Source organism: Neocloeon triangulifer, unplaced genomic scaffold (assembly GCF_031216515.1).
Source record: "Neocloeon triangulifer isolate White Clay Creek 2 clone unplaced genomic scaffold, ASM3121651v1 ptg000014l, whole genome shotgun sequence".
Taxonomy (NCBI): domain Eukaryota; kingdom Metazoa; phylum Arthropoda; class Insecta; order Ephemeroptera; family Baetidae; genus Neocloeon; species Neocloeon triangulifer.
Window position 1 is genome coordinate 20,828,243 of NW_026775556.1, and position 17,083 is coordinate 20,845,325.

Below are 17,083 nucleotides of genomic sequence, written 5' to 3' on the forward strand. Positions count from 1 at the left end.
GTGGACGATTTATCATTCAAAATTATAATTTATATCTTTGGCCATTTACTATTTGCGCGGTGACTTTTAATTTATATTTTATATATAAACTGTTTCATCGTATCATAAGAAACTCATTTCAATACAATTTTAAATAAAATAAATTGTTTAAAAAAATACATTAAAAAAATAAATTACTGTTTTTTTTATCTGGATAAGCTTTTCTCAATTTATTGCTCTTAATGTAGTTAGTAATATTATTAATTATTTTACGAGGTTGAAGTTTATAAAAAGCACTAAAAATATCTTTCTACAACATTGCTTTGCAGCAGGGCATATAATTAATGAAATCTAATATTAAAGGATTGATGTTCAATTTCTGCTTGAAATGCGAGAGAGGAAGGCTTGCGCCTAACAAATTAAATAATTTTGGATTAGATATTCACGGGAAATCCTCCACAGCAACCTAGCTTTCGACGAGTCGTGATATTTAAATGTATCGTCTGAGTTAGAGGTTGAGATTTTGTCCAGGCACTTTCAGTGAATCCAGTGAGGCGTGCTATATTTTCTAAAAGGAGGAATAAGAATATTCAGAGTCGTGAAATTTAAATGTATCGTCTGAGTTAGAGGTTGAGATTTTGTCCAGGCACTTTCAGTGAATCCAGTGAGGCGCGCTATATTTTCGAAAAGCAGGAATAAGAATATTCATAGTCGTGAAATTTAAATGTATCGTCTGAGTTAGAGGTTGAGATTTAGTCCAGGCACTTTCAGTGAATCCAGTGAGGTGCGCTATATTTTCGAAAAGGAGGAATAAGAATATTCATAGTCGTGAAATTTAAATGTATCGTCAGAGTTAGAGGTTGAAGGTTAGTCCAGGCAGTTTCATTGAATCCAGTGAGGTGCGCTATATTTTCTAAAAGGAGGAATAAGAATATTCATAGTCGCGAAATTTAAATGTATCGTCTGAGTTAGAGGTTTAGATTTAGTCCAGGCACTTTCAGTGAATCCAGTGAGGCGCGCTATATTTTCGAAAAGCAGGAATAAGAATATTCATAGTCGTGAAATTTAAATGTATCGTCTGAGTTAGAGGTTGAGATTTAGTCCAGGCACTTTCAGTGAATCCAGTGAGGTGCGCTATATTTTCGAAAAGGAGGAATAAGAATATTCATAGTCGTGAAATTTAAATGTATCGTCAGAGTTAGAGGTTGAAGGTTAGTCCAGGCAGTTTCATTGAATCCAGAGAGGCGCGCTATATTTTCTAAAAGAAGGAATAAGAATATTCATAGTCGTGAAATTTAAATGTATCGTCTGAGTTAGAGGTTGAGATTTAGTCCAGGCACTTTCAGTGAATCCAGTGAGGCGTGCTATATTTTCGAAAAGGAGGAATAAGAATATTCATAGTCGTGAAATTTAAATGTATCGTGTGAGTTAGAGGTTGAAGGTTAGTCCAGGCGGTTTCATTGAATCCAGAGAGGCGCGCTATATTTTCTAAAAGGAGGAATAAGAATATTCATAGTCGTGAAATTTAAATGTATCGTCTGAGTTAGAGGTTGAGATTTAGTCCAGGCACTTTCAGTGAATCCAGTGAGGCGTGCTATATTTTCGAAAAGGAGGAATAAGAATATTCATAGTCGTGAAATTTAAATGTATCGTCTGAGTTAGAGGTTGAAGGTTAGTCCAGGCGGTTTCATTGAATCCAGAGAGGCGCGCTATATTTTCTAAAAGGAGGAATAAGAATATTCAGAGTCGTGAAATTTAAATGTATCGTCTGAGTTAGAGGTTGAAGGTTAGTCCAGGCAGTTTCATTGAATCCAGTGAGGTGCGCTATATTTTCTAAAAGGAGGAATAAGAATATTCATAGTCGTGAAATTTAAATGTAGCGTCTGAGTTAGAGGTTGAGATTTTGTCCAGGCACTTTCAGTGAATCCAGTGAGGCGTGCTATATTTTCGAAAAGGAGGAATAAGAATATTCATAGTCGTGAAATTTAAATGTATCGTCTGAGTTAGAGGTTGAAGGTTAGTCCAGGCAGTTTCATTGAATCCAGAGAGGCGCGCTATATTTTCTAAAAGGAGGAATAAGAATATTCATAGTCGTGAAATTTAAATGTATCGTCTGAGTTAGAGGTTGAGATTTAGTCCAGGCACTTTCAGTGAATCCAGTGAGGCGCGCTATATTTTCGAAAGGCAGGAATAAGAATATTCATAGTCGTGAAATTTAAATGTATCGTCTGAGTTAGAGGTTGAGATTTAGTCCAGGCACTTTCAGTGAATCCAGTGAGGCGCGCTATATTTTCGAAAGGCAGGAATAAGAATATTCATAGTCGTGAAATTTAAATGTATTGTCTCAGTTAGAGGTTGAGATTTAGTCCAGGCACTTTCAGTGAATCCAGTGAGGCGCGCTATATTTTCGAAAGGCAGGAATAAGAATATTCATAGTCGTGAAATTTAAATGTATCGTCCGAGTTAGAGGTTGAAGGTTAGTCTAGGCAGTTTCATTGAATCCAGTGAGGCGCGCTATATTTTCTAAAAGGAGGAATAAGAATATTCAGAGTCGTGAAATTTAAATGTATCGTCTGAGTTAGAGGTTGAAGGTTAGTCCAGGCAGTTTCATTGAATCCAGTGAGGTGCGCTATATTTTCTAAAAGGAGGAATAAGAATATTCATAGTCGTGAAATTTAAATGTATCGTCTGAGTTAGAGGTTGAGATTTTGTCCAGGCACTTTCAGTGAATCCAGTGAGGCGTTCTATATTTTCGAAAAGGAGGAATAAGAATATTCATAGTCGTGAAATTTAAATGTATCGTCTGAGTTAGAGGTTGAAGGTTAGTCCAGGCAGTTTCATTGAATCCAGAGAGGCGCGCTATATTTTCTAAAAGGAGGAATAAGAATATTCATAGTCGTGAAATTTAAATTTATCGTCTGAGTTAGAGGTTGAGATTTAGTCCAGGCACTTTCAGTGAATCCAGTGAGGCGCGCTATATTTTCGAAAGGCAGGAATAAGAATATTCATAGTCGTGAAATTTAAATGTATCGTCTGAGTTAGAGGTTGAGATTTTTTCCAGGCACTTTCAGTGAATCCAGTGAGGCGTGCTATATTTTCGAAAAAGGAGGAATAAGAATATTCATAGTCGTGAAATTTAAATGTATCGTCTGAGTTAGAGGTTGAGATTTAGTCCAGGCACTTTCAGTGAATCCAGTGAGGCGCGCTATATTTTCGAAAAGCAGGAATAAGAATATTCAGAGTCGTGAAATTTAAATGTATCGTCTGAGTTAGAGGTTGAAGGTTAGTCCAGGCAGTTTCATTGAATCCAGTGAGGTGCGCTATATTTTCTAAAAGGAGGAATAAGAATATTCATAGTCGTGAAATTTAAATGTATCGTCTGAGTTAGAGGTTGAGATTTAGTCCAGGCACTTTCAGTGAATCCAGTGAGGCGCGCTATATTTTCGAAAAGCAGGAATAAGAATATTCATAGTCGTGAAATTTAAATGTATCGTCTGAGTTAGAGGTTGAGATTTTGTCCAGGCACTTTCAGTGATTCCAGTGAGGCGTGCTATATTTTCGAAAAGGAGGAATAAGAATATTCATAGTCGTGAAATTTAAATGTATCGTCTGAGTTAGAGGTTGAGATTTAGTCCAGGCACTTTCAGTGAATCCAGTGAGGTGCGCTATATTTTCGAAAAGGAGGAATAAGAATATTCATAGTCGTGAAATTTAAATGTATCGTCTGAGTTAGAGGTTGAAGGTTAGTCCAGGCAGTTTCATTGAATCCAGAGAGGCGCGCTATATTTTCTAAAAGAAGGAATAAGAATATTCATAGTCGTGAAATTTAAATGTATCGTCTGAGTTAGAGGTTGAGATTTTGTCCAGGCACTTTCAGTGAATCCAGTGAGACGCGCTATATTTTCTAAAAGTAGGAATAAGAATATTCATAGCCGTGAAATTTAAATGTATCGTCTGAGTTAGAGGTTGAGATTTTGTCCAGGCACTTTCAGTGAATCCAGTGAGGCGCGCTATATTTTCGAAAAGCAGGAATAAGAATATTCATAGTCGTGAAATTTAAATGTATCGTCTGAGTTAGAGGTTGAGATTTAGTCCAGGCACTTTCAGTGAATCCAGTGAGGCGCGCTATATTTTCTAAAAGGAGGAATAAGAATATTCATAGTCGTGAAATTTAAATGTATCGTCTGAGTTAGTGGTTGAGATTTAGTCCAGGCACTTTCAGTGAATCCAGTGAGGCGTGCTATATTTTCGAAAAGGAGGAATAAGAATATTCATAGTCGTGAAATTTAAATGTATCGTCTGAGTTAGCGGTTGAAGGTTAGTCTAGGCAGTTTCATTGAATCCAGTGAGGCGCGCTATATTTTCTAAAAGGAGGAATAAGAATATTCAGAGTCGTGAAATTTAAATGTATCGTCTGAGTTAGAGGTTGAAGGTTAGTCCAGGCAGTTTCATTGAATCCAGTGAGGTGCGCTATATTTTCTAAAAGGAGGAATAAGAATATTCATAGTCGTGAAATTTAAATGTATCGTCTGAGTTAGAGGTTGAGATTTTGTCCAGGCACTTTCAGTGAATCCAGTGAGGCGTGCTATATTTTCGAAAAGGAGGAATAAGAATATTCATAGTCGTGAAATTTAAATGTATCGTCTGAGTTAGAGGTTGAGATTTAGTCCAGGCACTTTCAGTGAATCAAGTGAGGCGCGCTATATTTTCGAAAGGCAGGAATAAGAATATTCATAGTCGTGAAATTTAAATGTATCGTCTGAGTTAGAGGTTGAGATTTTTTCCAGGCACTTTCAGTGAATCCAGTGAGGCAAGCTATATTTTCGAAAAGGAGGAATAAGAATATTCATAGTCGTGAAATTTAAATGTATCGTCTGAGTTAGAGGTTGCGATTTAGTCCAGGCACTTTCAGTGAATCCAGTGAGGCGCGCTATATTTTCGAAAAGCAGGAATAAGAATATTCAGAGTCGTGAAATTTAAATGTATCGTCTGAGTTAGAGGTTGAAGGTTAGTCCAGGCAGTTTCATTGAATCCAGTGAGGCGCGCTATATTTTCTAAAAGGAGGAATAAGAATATTCATAGTCGTGAATTTTAAATGTATCGTCTGAGTTAGAGGTTGAGATTTAGTCCAGGCACTTTCAGTGAATCCAGTGAGGCGCGCTATATTTTCGAAAAGCAGGAATAAGAATATTCATAGTCGTGAAATTTAAATGTATCGGCTGAGTTAGAGGTTGAGATTTAGTCCAGGCACTTTCAGTGAATCCAGTGAGGCGCGCTATATTTTCGAAAAGCAGGAATAAGAATATTCATAGTCGTGAAATTTAAATGTATCGTCTGAGTTAGAGGTTGAGATTTTGTCCAGGCACTTTCAGTGAATCCAGTGAGGTGCGCTATATTTTCGAAAAGAAGGAATAAGAATATTCATAGTCGTGAAATTTAAATGTATCGTCTGAGTTAGAGGTTGAAGGTTAGTCCAGGCAGTTTCATTGAATCCAGAGAGGCGCGCTATATTTTCTAAAAGGAGGAATAAGAATATTCATAGTCGTGAAATTTAAATGTATCGTCTGAGTTAGAGGTTGAGATTTAGTCCAGGCACTTTCAGTGAATCCAGTGAGGCGCGCTATATTTTCGAAAAGCAGGAATAAGAATATTCATAGTCGTGAAATTTAAATGTATCGTCTGAGTTAGAGGTTTAGATTTAGTCCAGGCACTTTCAGTGAATCCAGTGAGGCGCGCTATATTTTCTAAAAGGAGGAATAAGAATATTCATAGCCGTGAAATTTAAATGTATCGTCTGAGTTAGAGGTTTAGATTTAGTCCAGGCACTTTCAGTGAATCCAGTGAGGCGCGCTATATTTTCTAAAAGGAGGAATAAGAATATTCATAGTCGTGAAATTTAAATGTATCGTCTGAGTTAGAGGTTTAGATTTAGTCCAGGCACTTTCAGTGAATCCAGTGAGGCGCGCTATATTTTCTAAAAGGAGGAATAAGAATATTCATAGCCGTGAAATTTAAATGTATCGTCTGAGTTAGAGGTTGAGATTTAGTCCAGGCACTTTCAGTGAATCCAGTGAGGCGCGCTATATTTTCTAAATGGAGGAATAAGAATATCAAAGTTGTGGCGGTCTCCACTTGAGGGCGCACGTGCGGGGGTCTCGCCCATTTCTCATTTCCGCAAATCGGCCATTTCTTGTTCTCCTTTTGGCAAGACGCACTCTCGTCAAATTAGTGCGAAAATAAATTCATTTCAAACCCTTCCTCAGGGGTGAGTAAAGTTTAAATCAATCAAAAATGTTTGCTTAACTAAATGAATGTATTTTTATACTTGCTCAAGTAACAATTAATTCATAATGAGCTGATCAAATTTTTGCCATGTGCCATGTGCTTTTTGAATAATTATTTTCTCATGAACAATTTATGCTGATTGTAATTTTTGTTTTCCAGTTTGATTAAACAACACAAAAGGAATTCTGCTGAATTTTATTTGGAAGCTTATCCCTTCAAAGTCAAGAAATTTAAATGTATCGCTGGTGCCGCTTCTGAGTTCTCGCTTTTCCAAAAGAAAAACCCTGAATAAAAAATTCTCACTTAAAATGTGATCAAAATTGATTTTTCATTACTTTGAGCGCTCTTTTGAATTCGCAGCAAGACGGCGCCGAGATCGGCAACCGACACTTTGTCACCGAAAAAGACATGGCCAAGCTCAAGGCCAAGTACGGCTGCGGCGAGCAGAGCGGCCAAGGGGCCACCGAGGCCCCCAACTCGTACGGCAACATGATGCTCGAGGCCGGCAACCAACTTCTCGCCCTCCTCGTCCCGCCCGCATAAATTTCTTGTATTTTAATCAAATTGGTTTCACATTAATTGTTCTTCGGTAGTTTTAGAATTTTTGTAAAATATATCCAAGCAATGTCACATTTCATAGTTTTAATATTTGTCCATCTTCAGGATATTTAAATTTAACTCGATAAAATTTTAACATTGGAAAGTTTGTAGATTTTATAATAAACTGGAGTTTGAAACACGAAAAACAAAAATTTTTTTTCAAAAAATATCCTAATAATTCCTACGCTGAAGTGATTTTTATCTGAATTCTTTTCACATTATGCAAGTTTAATTTTGAATGGAAACTTTGGTCAGCCGAACCGAAATCGATTCACGCTGCAGGAGGAGTTTTTCAGGGTTAAAATCTCGGCAACTATCTGCTTTCCAGGAAGTTCAATAACACGCCCTCTTTATTGCTAACACGCTTCGGTGCTCAGTTTTCGTCAAAGTCATAATCGGAAGAATTTAATAAAGTTTACCTGTTGCCTTTGAGGTATGCAACCGGCAGCACAGGTTAGGCGTTGTATTAAAAAGAGACGTAAAAAGAAACACGTTTCATATAAAAATTTGCAGGAAATAAAAATATATCTCAAAGCGAATAATTTCTGCGTGCTTCATACTTTAAAAATTTGGTATATTTTGGACTTGGATTGGTTGGTTTCTATTCTGGCGATTTTAGGGCTAGAAATATAAAATTATTAATGCTAAAATGTTAAATTGATTAGCAGATCTGGGACCGGAGACCAGATGTTTAATTTCGTGATTCACACACGCATCTGTGCGAGTTTTTTGTTTTGATTGCAGGATTTGCACTTATGTTGGCCAAATAACGTGTGAAAAAAATGTCATTCGCTCCCCGCAGAGATCTGCACCAGCAAACCGACGCAACAGAAAGTGTCAAGTTCATATCAAAATGAGAAAACCAAAACTCTTGAGTTGTTTTTCTGAAACTCTAATATTCTGCCCAATAAATTTTTTAATTCAACCGGCCATTTAAAACACCGATTAAACAAAAAACTCTCTATTCATTTTCTCTCTCATTTTGTTTTTAATTTAATTTTGGTGATTGATTTTATGCGAAATTGTTTCATTCAAAATGTATTGTACGAATTGAGACAAAATACATTTGTTGCTTGAAAGAAATTAAATTTCGAGTATGTTATGGAAAATATACCAGTTTTGCTCTCGCTTAGCAACAGATAAATTGCGTCTGCTTTGATTTCGGCGCTATCAATCTGAGACAGCAGATGCTGCGATGGTCAAAGTTTATCAATGACGCCCCCTGCCAACTGACGAAACCCGCACAATCTGCCGATTTTCCTCAACAACCGCCAGCAACTTTTATTAATAATAATTTGATTATTTAATTACAAAATTTTGCCTCTTGCACGCAAAAATTTTGATGTAATTGAAAATTATGGTAACTCAAAAAGACTTGAATTTTTTAATTAATCAGCTTGCGGCCCCACCTCGGCGCGGACCTCTCTTGAGGCCCCGCGTTTTAGCAACTCGTTTGCCACAGGTGTTGCCGTTTCTTCACATTTTGAAATTTTCTTCTCATTTGACTGATTTGTGAAGAATGAACAACAACAATAATAATAATTAAGCCGCAAAAGCGACAGAAATATAAAAAAGGGGCAAATTTTAAATTGAAAATTTAAGGCAGCAAAGGAACTGTTGAGCGTCTCAGCACGTTTTAATCTCATTTGATACTTGATAGGCAAAGGCAAAAAAAATATTAAGAAATATTGTTCATTTTTAAATGCGTGCATTTTTATGCCAAAAAGAATTTTACGGAAGTAAAATCGGTCGTTAATTTTAAGATATTTTATTTCTGGTCTTAAAATGATAAAAATGTTAATTTAGCTTACAATTAGCAGCAAATAAATTGCCTCGCTCTATTTCGGCGCGATCTGAAATATGAGCTTCTAATCTGAGCCGCCGGATGCTGTTGTGCGGGTTTATCAATCTAAAACTGGAAAGTCCTGCAATCTCTGCCGATTTTCCTCCACAACCGCCCCTCAACTCAAAATCTTGGAGGTTAAGAATAATTTTATCTAGAGCACTTTGATTTAATAATAATTTTTGATCACTAAAACCTAATCTATTGAATATTTTGTTATCTTAAACATTTCACTTTCAAAGACAAATTTTGCAATTGATTGATTGATGAAATTTATGATTTTAAATTTTAATTCAATTTAGCGAATCAAGCGTCCAAGTTGTTTTAATTATGGTCCAAAAGTTTTCTTCCCACGTCTTTATGTCCAGTCTTGCGTTCTTTTTTTTTTAAATACAATAAAGTTAGACAGTAATTTTCAAACTATTGGCAAATCTATAGGAGCAAAATATACAAGGCCAAGAAGAATTTTTCCACATTGTTTAAATCAATTTCCTAAATTTTATTCAGAAATTTGTCTCGAAAGAACTGAATTTGCCTGGCAAAAAAAAAAACGATTCGTGTCTTACAACAATGAATTACGTGAAAATTTTCCTGAAAACTGCTCGTTTTGAAAATTTCCTCAATTTCAAGTAAAATGGCATTAAGAAAAATTTCCCTTAATTGACAATTAGTCTCAATGATTCTTTCTTGAAGCTCAAATTTTTTCAAGGAATTATAATTATCCTTTTTTCCTGGAATTATTTCAACAAGATAGATCAATTTAGATGAGAAAAATGCCAGGAAAATAAATCACTTCACAGATCCTGAATGAAAATGGAAGAATCGTTTTTCGGTTTTGAATAAAACTAATTTTTTTTCAACGAGGACTGTCCCGCTTTGCCCTTTGATGTCCACTTTATTTGCTCTCCAAAATTTTGTGTACAAATTTAGAACTTTTTAAAAATTCAATAAAAATTCATAAGAAATTAATTCGTGTTTTAAAAAAGGGGGAATTCATAATTCAAGTAATGCTGAAGGGAATTAATTATTTCGGCGCGACCACGTGATTGAAACCACGGACGGCGCGAGAGTTTTTATCAATTGGCTCAAACAAAAGCAAGTGGCTTGGGAGGGCACTCGGCATTCGCTCTTCGCTTCTCAATCGCGATCATCGACAGGGCTCGAGTTCCAAGTAAGTTTTCTGTCCCTTCTGGGGAATTTCAAATCCTGTCATGTGCATATTTTAATATAATATATTCTTATTTTAAATGCCGCGATATTTCTGGAATTAATTTATTCAAAACAGTAAAAATATAAATAAATATTTATTCATGATCTTATTTGATAGCTTCAAATAGTTGTTAGTGTTTGCGAATCCTGGAATTGCGTGACATCGCGATCCAGGCCAGTTTTCTTGCTCTGTTTGCCCTCATTTTACGGATATTTTATTCCAAACAATTTATTTAATTAAATTTTAACTAGGCGAGAGTTTGAAACAAAAAAAGGGTGTTTGGCAGATTTTGATGGAACAAAATTGGAGGAAAATTTTTGCTTTGGAAATAGGGTATCAATACGTGAGTGATCATTTCTACTTTGCCTAATTAACAGAGACGCAAAGTAGCAAATGATCAAAAAGAGTTTTTGTTAAGAGATTTTCACATAGTTTTACTGGACTGGAACTGCGAGAATTAATGGAATACCAAAATATTGAGTTTAAATTAGGAAATTCAATTTTAAATGGCTCACAAAAAATAAAAACTCAATTAAAACTTAAACGCAACTTTAGGTGGAATTCAGAAGATCAAAATTTGGTAAAGATCGAGTTAACTTTTTACCAACTTGAATTTCAGAACTTGCAAGAGTTATTTGTGCAAATTTTCCCAAAATTTTATTTCCATTTCTAAATTTAATCATTTTTTATTAAAAGAAACGATGGTAAAATTTGAGTGCTGAAATTCAACTAAATTAAAAGTTTGTGTAAAATGTTTACTACTTTTGCTTGAAATTATTCACTTTAGGGAACATTTCTTTAGCTGTGAGAGTCAAAAAGTTTGACCACTCGGGAAAATATCGCAAAATCTGCAGATTTTCAATATTGTTTGGCGAAAAAAAAAATTACTCTAAATTTCATCTAAATGTTTTTGAAAAATTCATTCCTGGCAAGGTAAAAATTGGTTAGTTAAACATTGCAGGCAAAATTTGCAAAAGTCAAGGTTGAAAATGGAGATCGGAAGTTGGATTTGGATTTTCGCCGTCTGCACTTTTTCTGCTTCTGCCCAGACTTGGGAGGAAAAAATAGAGGTGAGAGTAAACCAAAAACGTATCAAAAATTTCCTTGAATTCAATTAATTTTTATTGACTGGATCTGTTTGAAGATAAAATCGGAGTTTAAATAAAATTATGAGAAAATCAACTTTTTGTAACATGTCCTGAAAAAATATTAACAAGTTTTCTACTTTTCGATATTGAAACTATTTGAAGGCAAAATTATGTCCAACGGTTTGAATTGAAATAAAATATTATTTCAATTTCTCAACCTTTACGACTTTAATTTTGGCAAATTACGGTTAATCTGTTAGAAGAAATAGAATTATGATTAATTAAAGTAAAATAAAAAATTAAAATTACTTTATCATTTTTCACAGAAAATTAACTCGACCGACTGCTGGAATTATGGAACAAATCGATCAATTTTTGAAGCTCCAGGTATGAAAGTTTCAATTCAATATTAATTTTTTTTTTAAATTAAGTTCAATGCTTTCACAACCTTCAAATAATATCAAGCTCAAAATTTATTATTGCATCTCCAGATGTGAAACATAAATTTTTAAGTTCACCCAACTTGCAATTTTCAATTTTTTTAAGTCCCCATTATTAATGTTAGAAAAAGGACGGAAAATTCGGTTTTAAACGCAACTTTAAAAACGATCACACATTTTTCAATTTCTTTTTATTCGAAAATAATTAAGACCAAATATTCTGTGCAAGGTTTTCCAGAAAAGTTTTTTTTTATAAGCCTTTGACTCGGTAAAAATTCAAAATTCCAACTGGATAATCTCAAAATTATGATTTTAGAGAAAAACAAAGTGTCTGGGAATAAAAATTTTTCACTAATCATCGTCAATATTCGTTCAATTTAATTAAAATAATCTGTTGAATTTCATATTAAAATATGGTTTTTGTCACTTTTATAATATCGACGAGTTGACATTTTACTCTTTGTAAAAATTTGCATGTAAAACAATGCGTATAGAAATGGATTGCTTCGCTTTCAAGTCTTGCTTTCCAGTCACAGAAGCACCGGCCGAAAACTCCGTTTGGAGTTTGCTGCACTTGTAACTTCTTTCAAAAATAAAATTTCTCAATAATTGATTTTCAGGCGTTCAAAATTTCAATGACTGCGGCCGATGGAACGAAAGTCATGGAAACCCTCCGTGGGTTGTTTTCCTCAAAACGGTTGATGACAGATGGGATTATGGAGTTCTTGTATCAGACAAAACAATCATCACTTGTAAGTATTGATTAGAGAATTATTGTTTTGCAAGTTTTCAAAAATTAACACCAAATGATTTTTGATTTCTCAATTAGACTATGGGTACTATTTACACAAAGCGCATAAAGAAGGGGAAAAAATTGAACTTTATGCTGGCAAATGTGAAGACGAAGATGATAATGATAAACAAAAGTGCTTCGAGGAAAAAGGTTTATTGCAGAATAAAAAGGTATATATCCTTTTTTGCCGCACTTTCACCAACTTTTGTAAATTTTAGTTTTTTTTTTATTTTCCAAAAACGACGATTTTCTGCTCAAGATGAAAATAATTCAATGTTCCTCAATCTGATCTGAACGTGTAAATTTAATTAAAACCTATGTTGCCATGAATTTAAGTGATTTAAAAATTATATTTCCTGAATTAACGTTCGCTTTAAATGTGTTTTCAATGGCACAATTTTTAAATTTAAAAACGGGATAATAATAAAACTTAAAGGACACTTTTGAATACTCAAAATTTATACGCTATGGTTTCAGATTTTGGACCTAAAGAAGGTAAAATTGAAGCACGGCAGATTTTATTCCAAGATGATCTTCGTTTGCCAAATTGAAAAATTGGATTTGACACCGAATTTGCAGCCTGCCTGTTTATGGAATTGGGACAACAGGAATGACGAACACGAACATTTTTATGGTATCAATAATTGGCATGTACGTATGATTAACTTTTGCCTTTTCCATTTTTAGAAGGCGCGAGTAGCTAATTATTTTGTAGCTTTATTTCTATTCAGATTTTTGCAACGATTTCGTTTACAAAAAAATTGAATTTTGATATTCCAGAAAAAATTGAACGGGTTGTGCATTTTTTTTTTTAACTAAATTTGAATAAATGGTTGAAAAATTATGACAAGAAATTTGACTGGAAAAATCCGTCAAAATAATTCCATATATTTGCCATGATGATGGGAGTTTTTACGAATTCCGTCTTGTTTTTTTTTTTTTTATATATATATTTTAGAAAGAGAAACGGTTTTTTTATCATTTATTTCTATTTTTGGAGAAATTAACATTTATTGGAAAAACGATTCTAGAGCGAGATTTCAACATTTTTAAGATGCGAAAATAGCTATGAATTCATCTACACATGCAATTGTTTCATTAACAAGCAAAATTTTCAACGTAATTACAAATTCAGAAAAACTCATCTCATAAATAGCCGAATAATTAGAATAATTTTTTAATTTACAACCGACCGAAAAATTGTTTTTCCATTTCGTCCCATGGAAATTCTGCACACGTATTCATGATACACGGCCTGTTGTTCCACCGGAACCTTGTTTCACAGGGGTAGGGGGTGGTCCATTGTTCCACGCATCACTTTGATGGCGCGCGCGAATATTCAAAAGCGACGACAGCAGGATCGATTGTTCTATTCACGAATTGTCCAATAATTAATTTTTTCTAGTTTTTCGATTTATAATTATAAAACATCGTTTTATTTCCACAATTTTGTCTCCATCGGCAGCGTAGAAAATTAGATTTCCTACCAGAGCAAAGGTGTTATAGTGAGGAAAAGATTGAAAAAAGGATCTGCGACCTCTACGGGAATTCAATCTGCACATCAAAAAGTAAGTAAAATTGAACCCGCGGAATATATTATAGATTCTCAATGGACGCCACAAAAGTTTTGATTGGTTAGTGACTGGCGTCGTTTCGTTTTGTCTGCCTCTGCGCTTCACTATTAATTTTGAGAGAATTTAGGTTTGAGCGCAAAAAAATTCGGTCGCGCAATCCACGATTTGCGTTCGTATTTTGTGAAATATGTTTTGAAGAAAACACCGACCAAAAATAAGTTCGCCTGGAGCGCCTTTACCTTTCAATCGTCAAGCCCTAGAACGACGACCTCAGCCACCTTCCCTCGAGCAATCTCCCACGCTGGCTGTGCAAGCAGTAGTTGAGACGGAAAATTTAAAGTTTTTTTTTTTATAAAATATTTGTTTTAGTAGAAAAATCCAGCCAACTTTCTTCGGAGTTATAGGCTGGTGCTCATATGTGACCTCAATGCAAGGCAAAGCCAAATGCATTTCAGTGCTTGCGATTGTTCTTCTTTTTATGGTTTGGTTCAGAGCGGCCGCGTCTCTTTTGATTTCGGGCGTTTGATAGTTGTATTGCCCTTTCTGCTCATTTTTAAAGATCCTTATTTTTTTTTTTAATTACTTTAGAAGAATAAACAATAAAATGACTACATAAAATTCCGTTACCAAAATTTCAAAGGCATATATTGCAAAAATTTATTATTAAAATGTTTAATGTTTTGTCAAGAAAGGCGGCAAATTTGATTGAGGGGATATAAATTATATTTTGATAGCCTTAAAAATAAAGAATTTCAAAAAACGAACCCAGAATTTGGGAAGTTGCTCCATTTTTTTTAGCAGCTTCCAACTGATTGCTTCTATTGTTTCAGATTGGACACCATATTTATTTATTGAGCGAGAAAAACGATTTTATCTACGCGCAATGAGGACCGCCCCTTCGCATAGAACCACTAGAGCCTCAACGTGGCAGGATTTGTTGCCGTTTTTTAGTGAAATCACTTCAGCGTCCGTCGATTTATCTTCCATGCCAAAAATACCCAAAGCAAAATCCAAAAAAGGTTTTAATTTAATTTCCATTTTGATTAAATGCAAATTTCAAGGTTTCCAGATTTTGGCCCAAACTAAAGTTTTGCAAACTGCGGACGCCGATCGGGCGAACGTCGCCGAAAAAGAGAAACCGGAGAGGCGCTGGGAAACCCTTAATTGTCAGAAAAAAAGACATCCGAAATTTTTTTTCAGCATTTGTCCGAAAATTATTCATCTGAAATTATTTATCAGAAAACGCTTTTGCTTGCGCACAGGTGTTTAAGTCTTGGTTTATGTGAAGTGGACTAAAATCTAAACTTATTGATAGCAAAAATGTTATTATTTCTTGATTCTGATTTTGTGAGCAGAAAAGCCTTCATAAGATGTGAAAATAAAAATTGATTTTATTTAGCATTCGATTAGCATAAATGCATTAATTTAAAACAAAGCAAACTATCTGAATTAGCTTTCGTGCCAGATGGCACTAAATATAGAATTTGCAACTAAATTCAGTGACAATGTAATTCAATTTGAATTCAAATATATTTTTTTTTTCATACAGCATAAAGTTAACTAAAAAACGGTTTTTTCCTCCAATGAAAAAATTAATAAATAAAAACTATATAAAATAATAAAAGTAAAAATAATACTATACAACAATTTAATATTTTCAATACCCTTGGCACGCGAGTATTTCCATAAAAACGGATACAGGACGTTTGACAGATTCTTTCGGTGCGACACTCATTTAAAAAAAATTCCTCGTCACAGGTGCGGTTTATGAATTGCACGACTTTCTTGTTTTATTGAACTTAATTTGTTCGGAAAATTTTCAAAGTAAAACATGAATTTTAGCGGCGCATTGTCTTTTCAATGGGCGCGGGGGAAAAAAATTGGAAGCGAAAGACGTGGACGTGAACCTCGGAATGCACAATCAATCGAATTCGGAAGAAAATTTGCGGCAGAAATTCAAGGTATTTATCGGGTTAATCACAATGTCCTAAAGACAATGTCCTACAGAAAATATCATAAAGAAAATGCTCTAAAAGTAAGAATTGAATATGTCCTAACAGAAAATATCCTAAACACCTGAAAATTATGACAAGTCATGTGTCAGGTTAGTCAAGGCAGTTTCAGTGAATCCAGTGAGGCGCGCTATATTTTCTAAAAGCTGGAATAAGAATATTCATAGTCGTGAAATTTAAATGTATCGTCTGAGTTAGAGGTTGAGATTTGGTCCAGGCACTTTCAGTGAATCCAGTGAGGCGCGCTATATTTTCTAAAAGGAGGAATAAGAATATTCATAGTAGTGAAATTTAAATGTATCGTCTGAGTTAGAGGTTGAGATTTAGTCCAGGCACTTTCAGTGAATCCAGTGAGGCGCGCTATATTTTCTAAAAGGAGGAATAAGAATATTCATAGTCGTTAAATTTAAATGAATCGTCTAAGTTAGAGGTTGAGATTTAGTCCAGGAACTTTCAGTGAATCCAGTGAGGCGCGCTATTTTTTCGAAAAGCTGGAATAAGAATATTCATTGTCGTGAAATTTAAATGTATCGTCAGAGTTAGAGGTTGAGATTTAGTCCAGGCACTTTCAGTGAATCCAGTGAGGCGCGCTATATTTTCTAAAAGGAGGAATAAGAATATTCATAGTCGTGAAATTTAAATGTATCGTCTGAGTTAGAGGTTGAGATTTAGTCCAGGCACTTTCAGTGAATCCAGTGATGCGCTCTATGTTTTCTAAAAAGAGGAATAAGTATATTCATAGTCGTGAAATTTAAATGTATCGTCTGAGTTAGAGGTTGAGATTTAGTCCAGGCACTTTCAGTGAATCCAGTGATGCGCTCTATATTTTCAAAAAGGAGGAATAAGAATATTCATAGTCGTGAAATTTTAATGTATCGTCTGAGTTAGAGGTTGAGATTTAGTCCAGGCACTTTCAGTGAATCCAGTGAGGCGCGCTATATTTTCTAAAAGGAGGAATAAGAATATTCATAGTCGCGAAATTTAAATGTGTCGTCTGAGTTAGAGGTTGAAGGTTAGTCCAGGCAGTTTCATTGAATCCAGTGAGGCGCGCTATGTTTTCTAAAAGGAGGAATAAGAATATTCACAGTCGTGAAATTTAAATGTATCGTCTGGGTTAGGGGTTGAGATTTAGTCCAGGCACTTTCAGTGAATCCAGTGAGGCGCGCTATATTTTCTAAAAGGAGGAATAAGAATATTCATAGTCGTTAAATTTAAATGAATCGTCTAAGTTAGAGGTTGAGATTTAGTCCAGGAACTTT

At 34.7% G+C, this 17,083-nt stretch overlaps 1 protein-coding gene across 1 annotated transcript; it reads left to right on the plus strand.

Annotated features, from left to right (window-relative positions):
• The first annotated feature begins 9,800 nt into the window (after positions 1 to 9,800).
• On the plus strand, positions 9,801 to 15,216 carry LOC132199538 (uncharacterized). Its single transcript, XM_059624337.1, has 9 exons — positions 9,801 to 9,878; positions 10,879 to 10,987; positions 11,332 to 11,392; positions 12,066 to 12,197; positions 12,275 to 12,408; positions 12,716 to 12,889; positions 13,704 to 13,806; positions 14,643 to 14,831; positions 14,882 to 15,216. Exons 2-9 carry the CDS (start codon positions 10,907 to 10,909, stop codon positions 14,896 to 14,898), a joined length of 891 nt encoding a protein of 296 aa, XP_059480320.1. The 5' UTR covers positions 9,801 to 9,878; positions 10,879 to 10,906; the 3' UTR covers positions 14,899 to 15,216.
• Positions 15,217 to 17,083: the final 1,867 nt, after the last annotated feature.

What these genes read in the sequence shown, in the direction of transcription:
- LOC132199538 (XM_059624337.1), top strand. Translation starts at nt 10,907, where the DNA reads ATGGAGATCGGAAGTTGGATTTGGATTTTCGCCGTCTGCACTTTTTCT. An exon ending in GTTTATTGCAGAATAAAAAG is followed by an intron (nt 12,409 to 12,715) that starts GTATATATCCTT and finishes CTATGGTTTCAG; the next exon opens with ATTTTGGACCTAAAGAAGGT. An exon ending in TTCAATCTGCACATCAAAAA is followed by an intron (nt 13,807 to 14,642) that starts GTAAGTAAAATT and finishes CTATTGTTTCAG; the next exon opens with ATTGGACACCATATTTATTT.